General features: G+C 38.0%; 1 protein-coding gene across 1 annotated transcript in view; it reads left to right on the plus strand.

The window, feature by feature from the left end:
• The window catches only part of TTC39C (tetratricopeptide repeat domain 39C), a 36,987-nt gene extending 22,117 nt beyond the window's left edge, over nucleotides 1–14,870 (plus strand). The window contains exons 5-14 of the mRNA XM_087891339.1: nucleotides 187–541; nucleotides 2,173–2,341; nucleotides 4,538–4,631; nucleotides 5,268–5,384; nucleotides 6,367–6,476; nucleotides 9,007–9,130; nucleotides 10,152–10,249; nucleotides 12,334–12,438; nucleotides 14,145–14,183; nucleotides 14,451–14,870. Of these exons, the coding sequence (XP_087747465.1) occupies nucleotides 187–541; nucleotides 2,173–2,341; nucleotides 4,538–4,631; nucleotides 5,268–5,384; nucleotides 6,367–6,476; nucleotides 9,007–9,130; nucleotides 10,152–10,249; nucleotides 12,334–12,438; nucleotides 14,145–14,183; nucleotides 14,451–14,540 (1,301 nt within the window). The 3' untranslated portion in view covers nucleotides 14,541–14,870. The remainder of the gene's footprint in view (nucleotides 1–186; nucleotides 542–2,172; nucleotides 2,342–4,537; nucleotides 4,632–5,267; nucleotides 5,385–6,366; nucleotides 6,477–9,006; nucleotides 9,131–10,151; nucleotides 10,250–12,333; nucleotides 12,439–14,144; nucleotides 14,184–14,450) is intronic.
• The last annotated feature ends 2,655 nt before the right edge of the window (nucleotides 14,871–17,525 follow it).

Below are 17,525 nucleotides of genomic sequence, written 5' to 3' on the forward strand. Positions count from 1 at the left end.
TCTACACATAATTACCCCTTCCTCACATATTGACTAGGAGAAAATAGGAATTGTAGTTCACAAATCTGGAGGGCATACGGATGTGGACATCTGGTTGGGACATAGATTTTTAATTTCTTAACCTAGAAAATCCTTTCTCTTTGACTAAACTTGTTTTATCTCTTTATATATTTTTGTTCCCCTCAGCTTATATAAAAGGTGGGTGGATCCTTAGAAAAGCTTGGAAAATCTACAATAAGTGCTATTCAGACATTAATACACTTCAGGATTTATATCAGAAGAAGATAACTCAGGAATCTTTGACTTCTGATGCTACAAATGATAATCATATTGCTGCAGAAGTTGTTACAGAGGATTCACTCAACAGACTGAAAGGTGCTGTTAGCTTTGGATATGGACTTTTTCATCTTTGCATATCCATGGTGCCCCCAAACCTGCTCAAAATCATCAATCTGCTGGGTTTTCCTGGAGACCGCCTGCAGGGGCTTTCTTCATTGATGTATGCAAGTGAAAGTAAGGACATGAAGGCCCCTTTAGCTACGTGAGTAGCTATATTGCAATGCTTTGGTAATAGCTTAGAACTGAAGTAAGTAAGTAAACTTCAAGCCAATGTAAGGTAGCAACATTGTCTTCTCTTTTTTTTAAAAAAAATGAAAATATCACCTAGTTAAATTAGGAGTTGTGTTTTGATATGCTTTAAGTTATACAATTGGGCCTTTAAGAAAAGAAGCTTATTGTGTCCTTAAATTATTTTTACTCAGTGCTAATTGTTGCACTCTGAAGAAATTCCAGTTAAACCATTCTTAAATTCTTCGTTGTTTAAAACATTTTACTATCTTCAGTATTCATATTAAGACATTCTACTAAGAAGTAATTTTTCTGTATTCGTATGCTTCTGTGTAAATCAGTAGTAGAATGCTTTTTTAAAAAGGCAAGTACTTGAGTTGGCACGCTTCTGTTCTTCAGCTGACAAGGAGCTTTTGTATCTCGGCTCCTTTTCAATGAAAGAGTTGCTTTTCCACACACAAGTCTTAGATATAGCCTTTCTTCTCAACATAATGTCATGACTCAGTGGAGGAGCCTCTTTAACAGATTCTGCAAGTTCAAAGTTATCTTGGATCTAGCACTGATATTCCCTGAAATGGTCTGCTTTCTATTTAAGCTACCATAGGACTCCAGTTCTGTAGTTCAACAATCTGGATAACTCGTAGGTGATTGCAATGAGACAATGAACATTTAAATTTTTGTTCATATCCAGTGGCTGCCCTAACTAATAGAAGAAATATAATTAATTTAAGCCCTTTAATTTCTCTTGTGAGAACCTTTAATTTTTTGTTGACAATGGTAGCAGTGTTACTGATGTCTGAAGTAACAAGAGTTTGTGAGTGACTTTGTTGTACATTAAAATTATTGGGTACTAATTTGTTTACGTTTAGAAGGCTGATTTATAATTTGATTGTATAATTGGTATGCTTGGTAGTGTTTTCTAGGGAATTCCATATCTCCTCTACTATCAGATTTCAGCTTCAGAAATTGAAGAATGGTTCTTTCTTTCATTCCACTTTTGTTGAGTAAAAGCTAACTTAATTTTTTAATGTTTTGATAAAACATCTCTGGTAAAGTAATAATTTAGCAACTGGACACTCCGTTTAACTTTTTGAGAGACAAGATCTGTGTTGTAGAAGGCATTTTATATAGACAGGCAAAGGAATATCTGAATAAGACTCGTTTAGTATAGTTTTCATTTAGTTTCTATATAGACATTATGGAAACTATGCCACTTTTTAGAGGAGACATAGGAGGACACCAGAAGTGTTTCAGGTGCTAAATGGGATTTTAAGCCTACATATTCTTCATGCCTGCCATAATCAAGCATTCAATTCTAGACTGCTTCACACAAAAGAGGTGTGAAGTTTTTATTATAGCCATTCATGTAATTTCCTTGCAAGCATGTTCCAAAGAGAGATGTGAATGCTTGCTTGTTTCAGAGGGTGATTGGAAGCAGTAGATAATACTGTATGCATGCTCTCAACCTGCCAGTCTAAGTTGCTGAAGTTTTAAAAAGCAGTTTGTTTAATGGACTGACTATTCCATATTACTGTATATTCTTTGATGCTTCTGAATTTCCAAACTATGGAACTAGCTAATGTCAATATCTCTTTATACATTTAGGTTAGCCTTGCTGTGGTACCACACAGTGGTTCGCCCTTTCTTTGCTTTGGATGGCAGTGATACCAAAGCAGGATTGCAAGAGGCTGTAGAGATTCTTCAGAAAAAAGAAGCTGCTTATCCAAACTCATCTCTCTTTATGTTTTTCAAAGGCAGAATACAGCGGTTAGAGGTACTACAAGCTTTGACCTTGATAGTTCTTCAGATTCTTCTATGATGTAGTAGTTTAAAAACAAGAATGTCCAGAGTCTGGCAGTAGAACTATGCTACTACTAGTGGAAGTACTATGACATTGTTTTGTATATGGTAATATTGTGGCATGTGTTAAGTCCCCGTTATTCAAGTTTAATTTAATTTTAATTTAATTTCCAATTTATATACCGCCCTTCTCCCTGAGGACTCAGGGCGGTGTACAGCCAAGATAAAAAACATAGGATACAAATATTAAAACATTTAAAAATATATATAAATTTTGGCCCGAAAGTTAAGAATCACAGACTAATTAAAAGAATTTAAAAATTTAAAAATTTTAAAAATTTCTTCTTAGGCCAACCCGGCTTGTTGAAAAAGATGGGTTTTCAGGGAACGACGGAAGGCATTGAGGTCCTGGATTCTTCTTATCTCCGGGGGCAACTGATTCCAGAGGGTGGGAGCCCCCACAGAGAAGGCCCTCCCCCTGGGGGCCACCAGCCTACATTGTTTGGCTGATGGCACCCTGAGGAGGCCCTCTCTGTGGGAGCGCACGGGTCGATGGGAGGTCGTCGGTAGCAGCAGGCGGTCTCGGAGATAGCTAGGCCCTATGCCATGGAGCGCTTTAAAGGTGATAACCAACACCTTGAAGCGCACCCGGAAGACCACCGGGAGCCAGTGCAGCTCGCGCAGGAGCGGTGTTACATGGGAGCGCCATGTTGCTCCCATCACTACCCGCGCTGCTGCATTCTGGACCAGCTGGAGCCTCCGGGTGCTCTTCAAGGGGAGCCCCATGTAGAGAGCGTTGCAGTAGTCAAGGCGAGAGGTGACGAGGGCGTGAGTGACTGTGCACAAGGAATCCCGATCAAGAAAGGGCCGCAACTGGCGAATCAGGCGAACCTGATAAAAGGTCCCCCTGGTAACAGCCGTCAGATGTTCCTCCAAAGACAGCTGCCTATCCAGGAGGACTCCCAGATTGCGAGCCCTTTCAGTGGGGGCCAAAGACTCGCCCCCAATAGTCAGTGATGGAGTCAACTGACTATATCGGGATGCCGGGAGCCACAGCCACTCAGTCTTGGAAGGGTTGAGCCTGAGCCTGTTCCTCCCCATCCAGATCCGCACAGCCTCCAGGCACTGGGACATCACTTCAAGGGCATCGTTGGGGTGGCCTGGGGTGGAAATGTACAGCTGGGTGTCATCAGCGTACTGGTGGTATCTCACCCCAAAGCCACGGATGATCTCGCCCAGCGGCTTCACATAAATGTTGAACAGAAGGGGCGAGAGGACCGATCCCTGCGGCACTCCACAAATGAGAGGCCTCGAGGTCGACCTCTGCCCCCCTGCCAACACAAACTGTGACCGGTCGGAGAGAAAGGAGGAGAACCACCGCAACACGGTGCCTCCCACCCCCAACTCTTCCAGCCGGTGCAGCATGATACCATGGTCGATGGTATCAAAAGCCGCTGAGAGATCTAATAGGACCAGAACAGAGGAATAACCCCTGTCCCGAGCCCTCCAGAGATCATCCGCCAACGCGACCAATGCCGTTTCCGTGCTGTGCCCAGACCTGAAACCCGACTGGAACGGATCTAGATAGGATGTTTCCTCCAGGAATTGTGGAAACTGTTGCGCGACCACACTCTCAACAACCTTCGCAATGAAGCGAAGGTTGGAGACAGGACGATAGTTAGCCAATATTGCTGGGTCCAGGGACGGCTTCTTGAGGAGAGGCCTCACCACCGCCTCTTTCAGGGCAGCTCTTCGACTCAGAGTTAAATGTGGGTCTGCAGAAAGGGGTAGTTTGTGATAGATATTTCAGAATAGTGTGGGAATTTGTTGATTTGTTTTTCAACAAACTGAGGGATTTTCCTCAGGAGCACTGTTTCTTTTCCCAACTACAATAGTATTCTTTATGGCATTTCTCCTGGTTGTTGCCGTTTCTGTCACTATCATATATGAGCTGACAGTTTTGGAGGACATGAGTGCAAGGAAGAAGACTAGAGTGCTGAATTTTACATTGATTTCAATAACTAGTCCACATTTTGTAATTCTTACAAGCATTTCACGAGATGATCATTGCAATTAACTTTCTTTTATACTGTTGTAGCATGATTTGAATTTTTAAAGTTCATACTTACGTACTTCCACATTTTGATTGCAGTTTTTCTTCTCTTTTTAGTGTCAAATCAACAGTGCCTTGACCTCCTTCAATACTGCTTTGGAACTTGCAACTGATCAGAGAGAGATTCAGCATGTCTGCCTCTATGAAATTGGTATATGATAACTTTAATGTTTCCTTTCTGTATAGATATAATAAGTATCAGAATGTTTCAGTCTCCAGCATATTTATTTGATTTCAAAATTTATAGGGCTGCCAAATTCAAACACTGTGACTCTGGATAACATATAGAATAAACATTCAATAGATCAAAAGGAAGCAAAACAAAATCCAATATAACAATGAACAGCATATAAATATAAAATGGCAACCAGGCAAATAGGAAAATGACTACATGTCACACTCAGTGCCTAGGGAAAGAGCCAGATTTCAATGGCTTTCCTCAAGACAAGAAGATTTGGGGCTTGTGATATTGGAGGGTGGGGGGAGGGAATTGTTGCAGAATACAGGGGCAACCTCAGAAAAGGCAGAATTTCTAGGTCTCATAAAATGACAAGATTTTAAAAGGAACCTGGAGCATGCCCTTTCTGTTGGTCCCTCAAGAAACTCAGTCTTGTGCCACGTAGGGATTTAAAGGTAATACCTAGCACTTTGAATTGCATTCAGAAGCCTATTAGGAGCCAGCTTGCAGAATATATTTTGCTATTTTAAAAATTATCTTCTTTTGTTATGAATAATATATAGGACATACATAATTTCTGTATTCAACAACTTTGATTGTCCCTTTTAGGCTGGTGTAGCATGATAGAAATGAACTTCAAGGATGCTTTCGAATCATTTGAACGTCTTAAAAATGAATCAAGATGGTCCCAGTGTTATTATGCCTACTTAACAGCAGGGAAGTATTGTTATATGATTCAGAAGTATGTGCAATTGGTGTGGAAATAATATAGTGCTTGTTCTTTGGTGTGTCAACATATTTTATTAAGAAAATTACTCACATAAATAAATACAACAGTGTCAAAATATACAGGTAGTCCTTAATTTATTGGGACCAAATTCCCACCCCGTCGAGTCACACCCGATTTTACAACCTTTTTTGTCATGGTTGTTAAGCAAAATACTGCAGATGTTACGTGGATTATGCAGTTGTTAAGTGAATCCAGCTTCTCCCATTGGCTTTGCTTGTCAGAAGCTAGATGGGAAGGTCACATGGCAATCAAATGACCCTGGGATGCTGCAACTGTTGAAAATACATGACAGTTGTCAGGCACCCAAATTTTGATCATGTTACCTGGGGATGTTGCAGTGGTAAGTGTGAGGATCAGTTATAAGCCACTTAAAATTATCAGTGCTGTTGTAACTTGAATGGTCACTAAACAAATGGTTGTAAATTAAGGACTACCTGTATTTGTTGCATTTCTGTTGTGTCACTTATAGTTTTGAACATACATTGTTCTTGCATTATTTATTGGTAGGTCTATACCTACTTAATCAATAAGAAACCCTGTGTGCCTAATATTAAATATAGTAATGATAGAAAGCAACTAAAAGCAAAAAAACATGTAAATGGAGCAAAACTCAACAAATAGCAATTATCTTACCAAAAAAATTGCGAATGCATCACATCCTATATTTCAATATACTTTATATTTATTTTTATAAGATCTTAAAGTATATTAGTTGCTATTCAAAAAGCAACACCAAACCTGCCTGCAGATTTGCTGTTTAGCAGACATGATTCAGAAAGGAAGGGAAAAGGAAAGCCAACAAATTAAGAATCAATGATTCATAAAATTTTCTACATGTTTAATGAGCATATGGGATTCTCAGTGAGGGGACAGGACCTTTTGTTTTAAATTAATGAAAGGAATTGCTTTTTATTACAGTGTGTCAAGGAGCTACTGGTGAAGTGAATGGTGCACAGACTGTTTTCAAGGAAGTCCAGAAGCTTTTCAAAAGAAAAAACAACCAAATTGAACAATTCTCAGTCAAAAAGGTCAGGTGAACGTAAATTGGACTGAATTAGTTCACGGGTGATCAATCTGCAAGGACCACATTTAAACCTCAGATTTCCTCCCTTTTTTGTGATCCTCAAAATCCCCTCTAACTGTGCTGCTAAACCTCATAAGTATAAATCCCTGGAAAATAATAGGAAAGGCTCTAAGGTAGAAGAAATGCAATTTAAAAAGAAGAAAAAAACCCTATTTGCTTCCTCCCCCCAATTTGCATTAGCTACATCTTCTGTCTTCATTCGATTAAAGTTGGATGCGGTTATAGGCAATAACCTAACTGTAGTTTGTTTATCTAGTTAAGGTATGAGAACCAGCTCTATTTGCAACAGGTGACTTTTTGGAAGGAGGAATAAGATGATGTTGAGTGACGTCAAAGATGTAACAGATGAGATAGTGTACATTTTTCTATAGGGATCTGACTACAGTGTATAAATCATGTTCTGTTAACAATATGCTTAGATACATTACTCCAAAAAAGCACCGTGAAAGAAAGTGATGCTCATACCTATTTAGTGCTAGCTTGTGCCAGCCAAGGCAAGAATTATGGGAAATAGCACTTAGACTTATATACCACTTTACAGTGCTTTACAGCCCTCTTGAAGTGGTTTACAGAGTCAACATATTGCTTCCAATAGTCTGGGTCCTCATTTTACCGACTTCGGAAGGATGGAAGGCTGAGTCAACCTTGAGCCTGGTGAGATAAATTGTAGTCAGCTGGCAGCCAGCAGAAGTAGCCTGCAGTACTGCCCTCTAACCACTGTGCCACTGTGGCTCATGTAGGTGTTCCCTTGTTCTTTGTCTTTTAACCTTGTTGCCGATAATAGTGTGAAGGAAATTGATTGTGCTGGCTTAAGAGGGTTTTTTTTTAGAGAGAAATTATTGTGGAATTTCTCTAGCAAAAGAATGAGCTTGGAATTTCAGACTGCTTCTATTCAATCCTGCCTGAGCACTTGAGAAGGCCCTGGGTGGAATGAATCACTTGGCAGGAATACAATCAGCACACACATAGCAGTAACTAGAGATTTTGGGTAGAATATTGCAGTGTTCTTTTTCCTGTGGAGGAAAGATATCTCTGCCTCATCCAAATTGTCATTCAGAATAAAATATGCCAGATGTCTTAATTAGGATTATAAACAATGCAGTTATTTCCTTTAGCAGTCAGTAGTAAGCAATTGATGGTAATCTATCCAGGAATAATTTGGACCACTTGTGGTGAATTTTGGCAAAATGTACATTTATTCAGTATTTCTGACAGGATTTTATGCTATGATTTGTAATAATTGATAATATCTTAAACTATAAAAGGGAAAAAAACTACACTTCAGGCTATACTTAAGGAAATAATAACTTTTTAAAAATATTTATTGGTTGTAGCCCTACTTATTTGATCATTACTGTTTGGTTAATATGGGTAGTTTGTACTTTCATCTGTGCATTTAAAATTGTCTCCTCCAAAAATAAAAATAAAAAAATCATTATTTGGAGCCAAGGCTTCTAAGTTCAAACTGAATGTCAGAGATCAAACAGACCTCTTGCTCTGCGTTCCAGTCCTTAGTTATACAACAATTAAAAGCTGAATTGTTATTCTCTCAAACTCTCTATCGATCTGTTTCAGGGACAGCACAAAGCCGTCTCTATTCTTGTGACCTTTACTACTGTGTAAAAAAAAAAGAAAAGAAAAAAGATTAGGAATAGCACTCTTAGGTTCTTATCCTAGGCTGACTGGAGCCCTGAAAAATGAGTCATAGGGCTCTACATTCTGGGATTGGAGGCTAAAACATATGAAGAATGGTTGCAGGAATTGGGTATGTCTAGTTTAATCAAAGGAAGGACTAGGGGTGGCATGATAACAGTGTTTCAATATCTCAGGGGCTGCCACAAACAAGAGGAAGTCAAGCTATTCTCCAAAGCACCCGAGGGTAGGACAAAAAGCAATGGGTGGAAACTAATCAAGGAGAGAAGAACTTAGAACTAAGGAGAAATTTCCTGACAGAACAATTTATCAGTGGAACAACTTGCCTTCGGAAGTTTTTGGTGCTGCATCACGGGAGATTTTTATGAAGAGATTGGGCTACTATTTGTCTGAAATGATTGAGCAAAGGGCTGGACTAGAAGACCAAGATCCCTTCCAAGTCGGTTATTCTATTCTAAAATTGTTGGTTCTCATGTTGAACTTTTAATGCTTTTCATGTTTTCCCAGTGTAATCTCTCTCTCTCTCTCCCCCCCCACTTCTCTGTCTCTGTCTCTGTCTCTCTCTGTCTCTCTCTGTCTCTCTCTCTCTCTCTCTCTCTGTGTGTGTGTGTGTGTGTCTATCATCTATGTCTGTCTGTCTGTCTGTCTGTCTGTCTGTCTGTCTGTCTATCTATCTATCTATCTATCTATCTATCTATCTATCTATCTATCTATCTATCATTATATTACACTGGGAAAACATGAAAATATATCCCCATGCTTAAAAGTACTTGCCCTCAATTTATTTGGCAAATAAAACCAGTATCTGATCTGTTTTCCAGGCAGAGAGATTTAGAAAGCAAAAACCAACCAAACAACTTTGTGTATTGGCATCCATCGAGGTACTGTACTTATGGAAAGCTCTTCCAAACTGTTCATTCACCAATCTACAGCACATGAGTCAAGGTATACATGTGAATTCTGCTTTGCATACTTTTGCATACAGTCTGTCTTCTACAAGACAATACATTCTCCTGTCCCTTTTTTAAATTGCTGCTAGCAAGCAGTTTGTGCCACTTTGCAGCAAGAAGCTGATTTCCTGATCTTATTCCTATCCTTGACCTGATTAATTCTAATGCATAAAATATTAAGAAATAAGTTGATAATATAGTTAGTCCTCAGGTTATGACCACTCATTCAATGACCATTCAAAGTTAAGATGGCACTGAACAAGAGGATTAGAAGTTGCAGCCATTGCAGTTTCCTCATGGTCATGTGATCTCAATTTGGGCACTCAATAACTTACAGTTACAATGGTTGTAGCATTTTATGGTTACATGATTGCCATTTGCAACCTTCCCTGCCAGCTTCCCACGAGCAAAATCATTGGGGAAGCTGGCAGGAAGTCACAAGGTGCTCCCACTCGTGCCACTTTTTCACTTGTCCTTCCATGCTCTATAGTGCCTACCTGTTCTTCCCTCTAAAGTGCCTGCTTGCCCACCTCCTGTAGCACCCACCCCAGCACCTGCTGGACCACCCACACTCCATTGCAATTGCCTGTGGCACTGCCCCCCCCAACACCTTAGCGCCCAACCATAGCACCTGCCCACCTACCCGTAGCTCTTACTTTTCAGCCTGCTTCCTGATTTCCCCCTCTTCTCATCAGTCCTCATTTATGATCTATATACAGGTAGTCCTTGACTTGCAAGCACAATTGAGCCCAGAATTTATGTTGCTAAGTAAGAAATTTGTTAAATGTGTTTTGTCCTACTTTATGACTTTTCTTGCCACATTTGTTAAGTTAATCACTGCAGCTGTTAAATTAAAATTAAATTAAAAGCTTTTTAGCAGCTTTTTAAATAGACCTACCTTTGTTTGAAGAATTTTGAATCTAGAGAATGGTGGTTGTGGAATGAAAGAATAGTATCAATGTCAAATGTATACTGTCATCATTGTCATTTATTCCTGTCCTTTTCTCCTTCTCAAGCTTGCCAGGAAATTGAGGATTCAGCAGTCGTTGGTTTGAAGAACTTGTTACTTGGTGCCATACATAAATGCTTAGGAAATGCTGAAGATGCTGTTCAGGTAACTGAGAATAGAGTGAAAATATGCTAGTATATTCAAGGAAAAAAACCCCCCAATTATGTTAACAAGAAAACATACCAATAATGGTAATAAAACAAATGAAAATTTTAGTATGAGAATACGTAGAGCCAAAGATAGACTACCTTCATCTTATAGGCCAAATTCAGTCTGTCAGATCATAACCCATCCCATAGAATTCTTACATTTTCTGTCTTTGTTTCTCGATTTATTTCCCATTTCCTCTTTCTCTCTTTTTTGTTTTGCTTGCAGTAAATTTTCTAATTAATCCCAATATTACTGAACTATTTTTTCTCTTTAAAACCTTCTGTCTTCCTTATGACCTTGCCTTCATTTCCAATTCATTCAGAGTCTTCTAGTTTTCCATTGCATCCTTTCTGCTACTTGTATCACCAGTAATTTTGACAATTTTCAGTTATGCATCACTATGCTAGGCTGGGCTCGTGATGCTATAGCAGTATTGATCTGATGTTACAGACTATAGAAGCCTAGACAGGATGAAATAGGCTGAAGATGAACCCAACAAGTCTGATTTACTGTTCATTCAATGATCACCAGTCTCTCTGTTTTATCTGATGACAGATAACTTTATATTAGGTACCGTAGTAGTCCCCTTAAAAAAGCAGATCCATGACTTAGATATCTTCTTAAATTTATGACAATTGCTGGATGGGCTGTGTAGAAACTGTATCTCTCTGTTAGTTGTGGCCCTATGTAGAATGAAAAGGTTTGGGTGTATAACTGCTGTTCTCATCTGTATTCGGACAGACTACTGCAATGCATTCCACATGCATTGGTTATTCAAATTGCATTAGTATAAAACGCATCTGCTCTCATGCTGGCAGAGGAGAGCTGCCCCAGCTATGTAACATCTGTACTACAGGTACTGCATTGGCTTTCAATAAGTTTCCAAACATAGCCCAAAATGTTAGTTTTAATCTTCAATGCTCTGGCACTGATGATGTTATCTCGCTTGGATAATGAAACTCTGCAAGAAAATAGCCAAGCTCAGAAAGCACCAAGGACCCCTCACTTTAATGCTGTAAATGGCTTGGCTCCCAAGCAGTGTAAGTCTGCCTTCTCCTGGTGAAATTGGTCATTCTGGTGGTGGGGGGCGGGGGCCTTGAATACAGGATATGGGGCTACTGTGTTTCCCCGAAAATAAGACCCTGATTTTATTTTTTTGAACCCTGAAATAAGCGCTTCGCCTTATTGCCATGCGCTCAAAAGCCCGATTGGGCTTATTATCAGGGGATGTCTTATTTTGGAGGAAACAGGGTAATTGAGGTTCATTGGTGAGGTTTCTCATTGGTGGTTCCAACCATGTTAAATAACATTTGCCCAGAAAGGAAATTGGCACCAAGCCTTACTGTTTTTTCATAAAACAGTGAAGATTAAACTATTTTACAATCCTTATGAGGACTGTTTTCATTTAGGATAAAGAGAATACCTATATGATTGCACTGTATTATCATTTATTATTTGGGATGTGGTTTTTTTTAATGATTTTATTGTAATTTGTTTGGTTGCTCTACTGTAAACCAGGATGAGACTGGAGATGCTGGTGAGACTTATGGTGATTTACAATATTTCTCTTTCTCTCTTATGTACGTATTCTTTCTCACTCAATTGCAGTTAATAGCATTACATAAAACCAAAGGTTAATCGCCACTGAATTTGTTTCCTAATGTGTGAGGTCAACACAGCATGTTTAGTCAATTTTTTATTAATTGTTTGAAATCCAGGAGCATTTCAGAAATACTTTTAACAGTTTTTCTGATCTTTTTTTTTTTAGAAAGAATGACATTTATTGATAATGACTGCAGAGATTATGTGTATGTGTCAAGTCTTTTCTATTCAGCAATTCTATTTTACCACTGTCACCTACTATTTATCCATAGCCACTAGCAATTATTTCCCCATCCGGTTTTGATTTGGTTCATTTATCAATTTAAAATGATAATTGGCAAATGAAGAGATTTTATGACTGGACTAATAAAAGTTTCTGAGTAAAGTGCAAAAAAATTATTTTTGTTCTTAAAAACAATGGGATTTTTCTTTTGCAGTTCTTTCAAAGAGCCCTAAAAGATGAACTCTGTCGCCAGAACAACCTGTATGTTCAACCATATGCTTGCTATGAACTTGGCTGTCTTTTATTAGAAAACCCTCAGGTAATTGGGGGGTGGGTGTGGTGGTGGTAATCTGAGAATATATTTTTATTCCTACCCTTTTTTCTGCAGTTGAAATGATAATTGGTATCTTTGACTGGATTGATAGTCTCTGTTCTTCAGAAATGGGGAAGATTGCAAAAGGGGATTACATGACTCTGGGACATTGCAACTGTCATAAATGAGAGTCAGTTGTCAAGCATCCAAATGTAAATCACGTGACCATGGGGATGCTACAACGGTCATAAGTGTGAAAAATGGTCATAACACACTTTTTTCAGTGCCATTGTAACTTTGAACAGTCACTAAATGAACTGTTGTAAATTAGGGACTACCTGTACTTGGAATGCCCCAAGTTTATTTGCACCTTTCTTATATAAGAGTGGTTTGTTGTTGCTTTTTGTCCTCTCTCTCCCTTTTTTTTTCTTTTGCTTGTTCTAACTCACTTTTAAATTATTGTAAGCATTTGCAGCTACAAATGTAGGTAGGATTCTTTCTCTTACTGTCATGTTTAGGAGGAATAAAGGAATGAAGTTAACAAGGCTGAGGTAGAGGAAGTCAAGAATTGCAGCCTGAGTAAGAAGAACCAGTGTGAGTAAGGGCTGCCTTAGACTAGCATGACTCTTCTCTTACAATTCCCACATGGAGCACCTAAGAGAAAACACCAATGGTGAAATGCTACCGGTTCGCACTAGTTCGGGTGAATCGGTAGTAAAAAAATGCTACCAGTTCTTCCGAACCCGTATTTCTGATGATCAGCTATGCCCCACGATTTAAAATTGCTAGAAAGCAGGAAATCCTGCTTTCTAGTGAATCTAAATCACGTGGCACAGCTGTTCCCCCCCTCATTCTACTTACTTTCCCAAGCTCCTTTTCCCACGCGAAGCGCGTGTTTGGTGGGCACTGTGTATGAATGCACCGCACATTTGGCATGCACCGCACATGCACACACATGTTTGGTGCACACTGCGCACCGCACATGCACAGCCAGCAAACCAATGACAAACCGGTTCAGATTTCACCACTGGAAAACACCCTTCTCTTTTAAGGCTTTTAAGAAAAGAGTAGCAGAAAATAACTTATTTTCATGACTACAAATGCAGTCTGCATTTTATTTCAAGTAGCTGCACTCATTAGAAAACAGAACAAATTAGTTATCTCCAATATTTTTTAAAATACTTTTTTGAGGTAGCTCATTTATGTGATTATTCATCTTTTTGCTGGGAGTAGTTAGTGTTCAAATGAAAATGATTAATTTCCAGTATTTTTAAAAATCTTCTGAATGATATTTATTATTATTTATTAGTTGTTTTTTTTTAAAAATCTACCTTTATTATTTTTTAAATAACTTAAGGCATTCTCCTTCCTCCTCCTCCCCCTCCACCCCGCAACAACAACCCTGTGAAGTGGGTTGGGCTGAGAAAGAATGACTGGCTCAATCTCATCCAACTGGCTTTTATGTCTAAGGCAGGACTAGAATTCATAGACTCCTGGTTTCTAAGTCAACACTTTAACCACTACACTAAACTGACTCTATTACTCACTAAAGAAGCAAGTCAGATTTCTGTAGTTAGTATTTTCCTAATTAATCTTATTATCATACTTTTATTTCCTATTTCGAGCTAAATATTGTGTTATTATTATTTTTGTTTTCTGTTTTTGGAAGATGACATCGAAATTTCTAAAACAATATTTGCTTCTTCCTACAGTCTGTCCCAAGAGGTAAAGTGTTACTGCTTCAGGCAAAGGTAATATTCAGAATGGTTTTAAGTATTTTCTTTGCTGTATGATGGGAGTCTCTTTTTCCTTGCAGTATATGAATGAAACAGACTTATTAATTAGGGTGAAAGAAAAAAAACCCTATATTCTTTTGTCTTTACTATTGTATTTGCCTTGGGGAATTAGAAAACATGTTTAACTTACAGTTAAAACAATACATATCTTGTATATACCTTTAAGTTGTTGTGCCTCTCTACTGCCATGGGTTTAATTTTTACTTTTATTTTCTATTACAGGAAGAATTCACAGGGTATGATTTTGAGAACAGGTTACATGTTCGCATCCACGCAGCATTAGCCTCTTTGCGAGAAGTGGTCCCCCAGTGATGAACAGAAAGGCCTCCCATCTTTTCTTTATCGACTTTTGCACTCTAAGGACAAAGCTGTCAGGAAGATTAGCTTTCCTCCAGAAAACCTTCCTGTTCAAGAGATGTTTTCCTAAAGATGCAAAGCTGGTTATGGAAAAATGTTAACAATCTCAACAATTAAGGACTCAGCCAAAAAGGTTAAGTGACCTTAGGCTCAAACAACTGGTGATTTCTCATGCATATGTCCTTTTTAAATTAGGGGAAGCTAGGCATTGTGTTCAAGCCCAGCCACACAGACAGGGGATGGTGCTGGAGAATTCCTTTAAATATTAAAGTCCTTTAGTTCCAATGCTTAGAGATGTCTTTTTTTTTTTTTTTTTGTCAAGCTGGAGATCGTAGCCTGTGGTTGTACAAATGAACCAACAATGAGCACACTTTGATTTTCTGTATCAATATTGGCTTGATTTCTATTATTTTTCCCATTTCTGAATAGCTTATCCATCCTTTTATAGAAAGGAACCCTTTTCGTGGAAACAATACTATAAAGTTGTTTCAGTATGGTATAGAAATGAATAGTTATATTCAAAAGCCAACTGATATGGAGCTGGAAATTTGCCTGGTGCATTTACAGCACAACAAACTTGCCCATGGAACTTTTCTTGGTCATTCAGATAAATGTAAATAATGAAATCTGCTCCCATATTTATTTTAAATTATGAGAATATATTTAGAAGCTTTATTTTTTAGCCAAATGTTTATTTTTAAAATCCTTAAGCGTTGTGTTAAACATTTGATACCTATTTAAATGGTAGTGTGGATAATTGGTTGTCAACAAGGGATTTGTGGATCACTCACGTTGCTAAAATGTAGGTTAAATATGAAAAACTTGCCTTCTGGCATTTTAAACCTATAATATCCCTTCTGGTTATAGAACTTTTAAAAGAATATAACACAGTAGAATTTTATTCAATTTTCTGACTTTTAATGTTGTCACACATTATTTTAGTGTGTATGTATTTTTAAGGCAAATATTGGTTTTTAAAAAACAATTTTTAGCATAATAGCTTTTCCTATATACTGTGAAGCTTTTTTTTTTATGGCATTAAAGCCTTATTTTCAATTTCTGAAATTTCTCTTTCACAACTCTGGATTCTCACCTGATCTGCTAAATGCTTTATCTTGTTTGTAGTTCACTTGAACAAACAAGCTCCAAAGAGCATTAAGAGAAAAAAAATTACAGTTACATTCACAAGGGCTTCCCTGTTCACTTTCAGCATTGGGTAATGCTGTCATGAGTACACGCAGGATAGTTCCTGTCCTGTGTTATGAGCTCAGTGTTTGGATCATCAAATGTGAATTGAAACCAAATGACCAAGTACATCATGTAACTGCTAAATTGCATAGCCTATTTCTTGCTACCCTGCCCAAAAGTACTTAGCAGCTACTAAATCTGTTGTGCTCTTTTTTTTAAAAAAATACTATATTCTGTGAACAATTAACTCAAACTTGATTGTCAAACGTTCTTGATTCTATTGTTTTGGTGATATTTTGTTCTAAATATTCAGTTGCCTGTTTTGTATTTCAGTTTACAGACATTGGTGTTTGTAGTCACTTTTCAGTGGAAACAAGGTATGATTGTCCTTGTTGCCCTTTACACACCAGGAATTATCAGAGAGACTGTGTTCTTCAGTATGGTGCCCATTCCATATCATCATCATCATCAGTATTACATCAGAGCTGCTATTTCTTGGTCTGATTGTAATCCTGATTCTGGCCTTCTCTGTAGCATCTCCAGACTTTTGGGACCTGCTCCCTACTGAGAGAGGAGGATTAATGTAATTTTCAGCCTTTAATAAGGCTTTTACACTCAACTGCCTTGTCCCTAACTATTTTAATAATGGCAATTTATTTATATTTTTATTTGTTTCAGGATTTTTACTCCAGCATCTTGAAATGACTCTAATTGGTTCACAATCATAAAATATCCAAATAAAAAAGGATAATGAAATACTGTATAAATTCTAAACCAGTTGTGTAATTCTAAACTAGTTAGGTAAATCATTAGAATGAAAAAAACAGATAGGAAATTTTAACACAGATATAACTTTTGTCTTGCAAATAAAGACATCCAAGCAAGCATTTTAAATCCAAAATCGTCTTCATTAACCTTCTTAAAGATAACAATGCTCCAGGATGCTGTGATTCACAGATTTCTGTGGAGACATTATTTCACAACGATGGCAGCCATTGAGATAGACTGTTTCTAGGATGATCAACATCATCTCCTGAGACAAATATGTAGAATGGACAATTGCCAAACAAAGTGTTTAGAGGCCAGAAACAGCAATTTGAATTATCTTTTGAAATTAATTTGAAACAATATAGTACCTGCAAAATTGAAGTTACATGGCTGAAGTAGCTTTCACTTGTCAGCAGTTTTCTAGTAGTTTTCAGGGTAGCCCCAATAAAGTGCATTGCTATTATCTCATTTTGAAAGGATGAGGGCATAAGCCACGCATGTCAAAACTTCTGCTCCAAAAAGGGCCTCAACTGGTGCATTAAAGTGGAGCAAAGACCACATCTTCTAACTGTGGATCATATTGTGGCTATGAGTTCAAAAGTCATGAACCTGCTTTTTAAAGTGGAATGCAACCCTATCTACAGCCAATATAATAATCAACAAAGGACCAGATAGTTTCTGGACTACCAACACCTTATTCTTATTGGATTTAAGTTTCAGTTTGTTTCAATTGTTAATCCCATATAGACTACGGGCACCATATGAGGATTACCAGGGCATCAATAGTTTGGCCTGAGATTAAGTCTACACCATGGAATATTAACATATTGATGGTACATCATCCAGAAATGATCTCTTCTGCTGATTTCATAGAAATGCTAAACACACAGCCAAGAATAGCATGAAGTAAATGATCAAGGGCTAGCTGATCCTTATGACTGGAGCTACCCCTACAGAATGAAATGGACAAACAAAACAATGCAA

The sequence above is a fragment of the Pantherophis guttatus genome, chromosome 3, assembly GCF_059756535.1.
Source record: "Pantherophis guttatus breed Tessera chromosome 3, ASM5975653v1, whole genome shotgun sequence".
In the NCBI taxonomy this organism is placed as follows: domain Eukaryota; kingdom Metazoa; phylum Chordata; class Lepidosauria; order Squamata; family Colubridae; genus Pantherophis; species Pantherophis guttatus.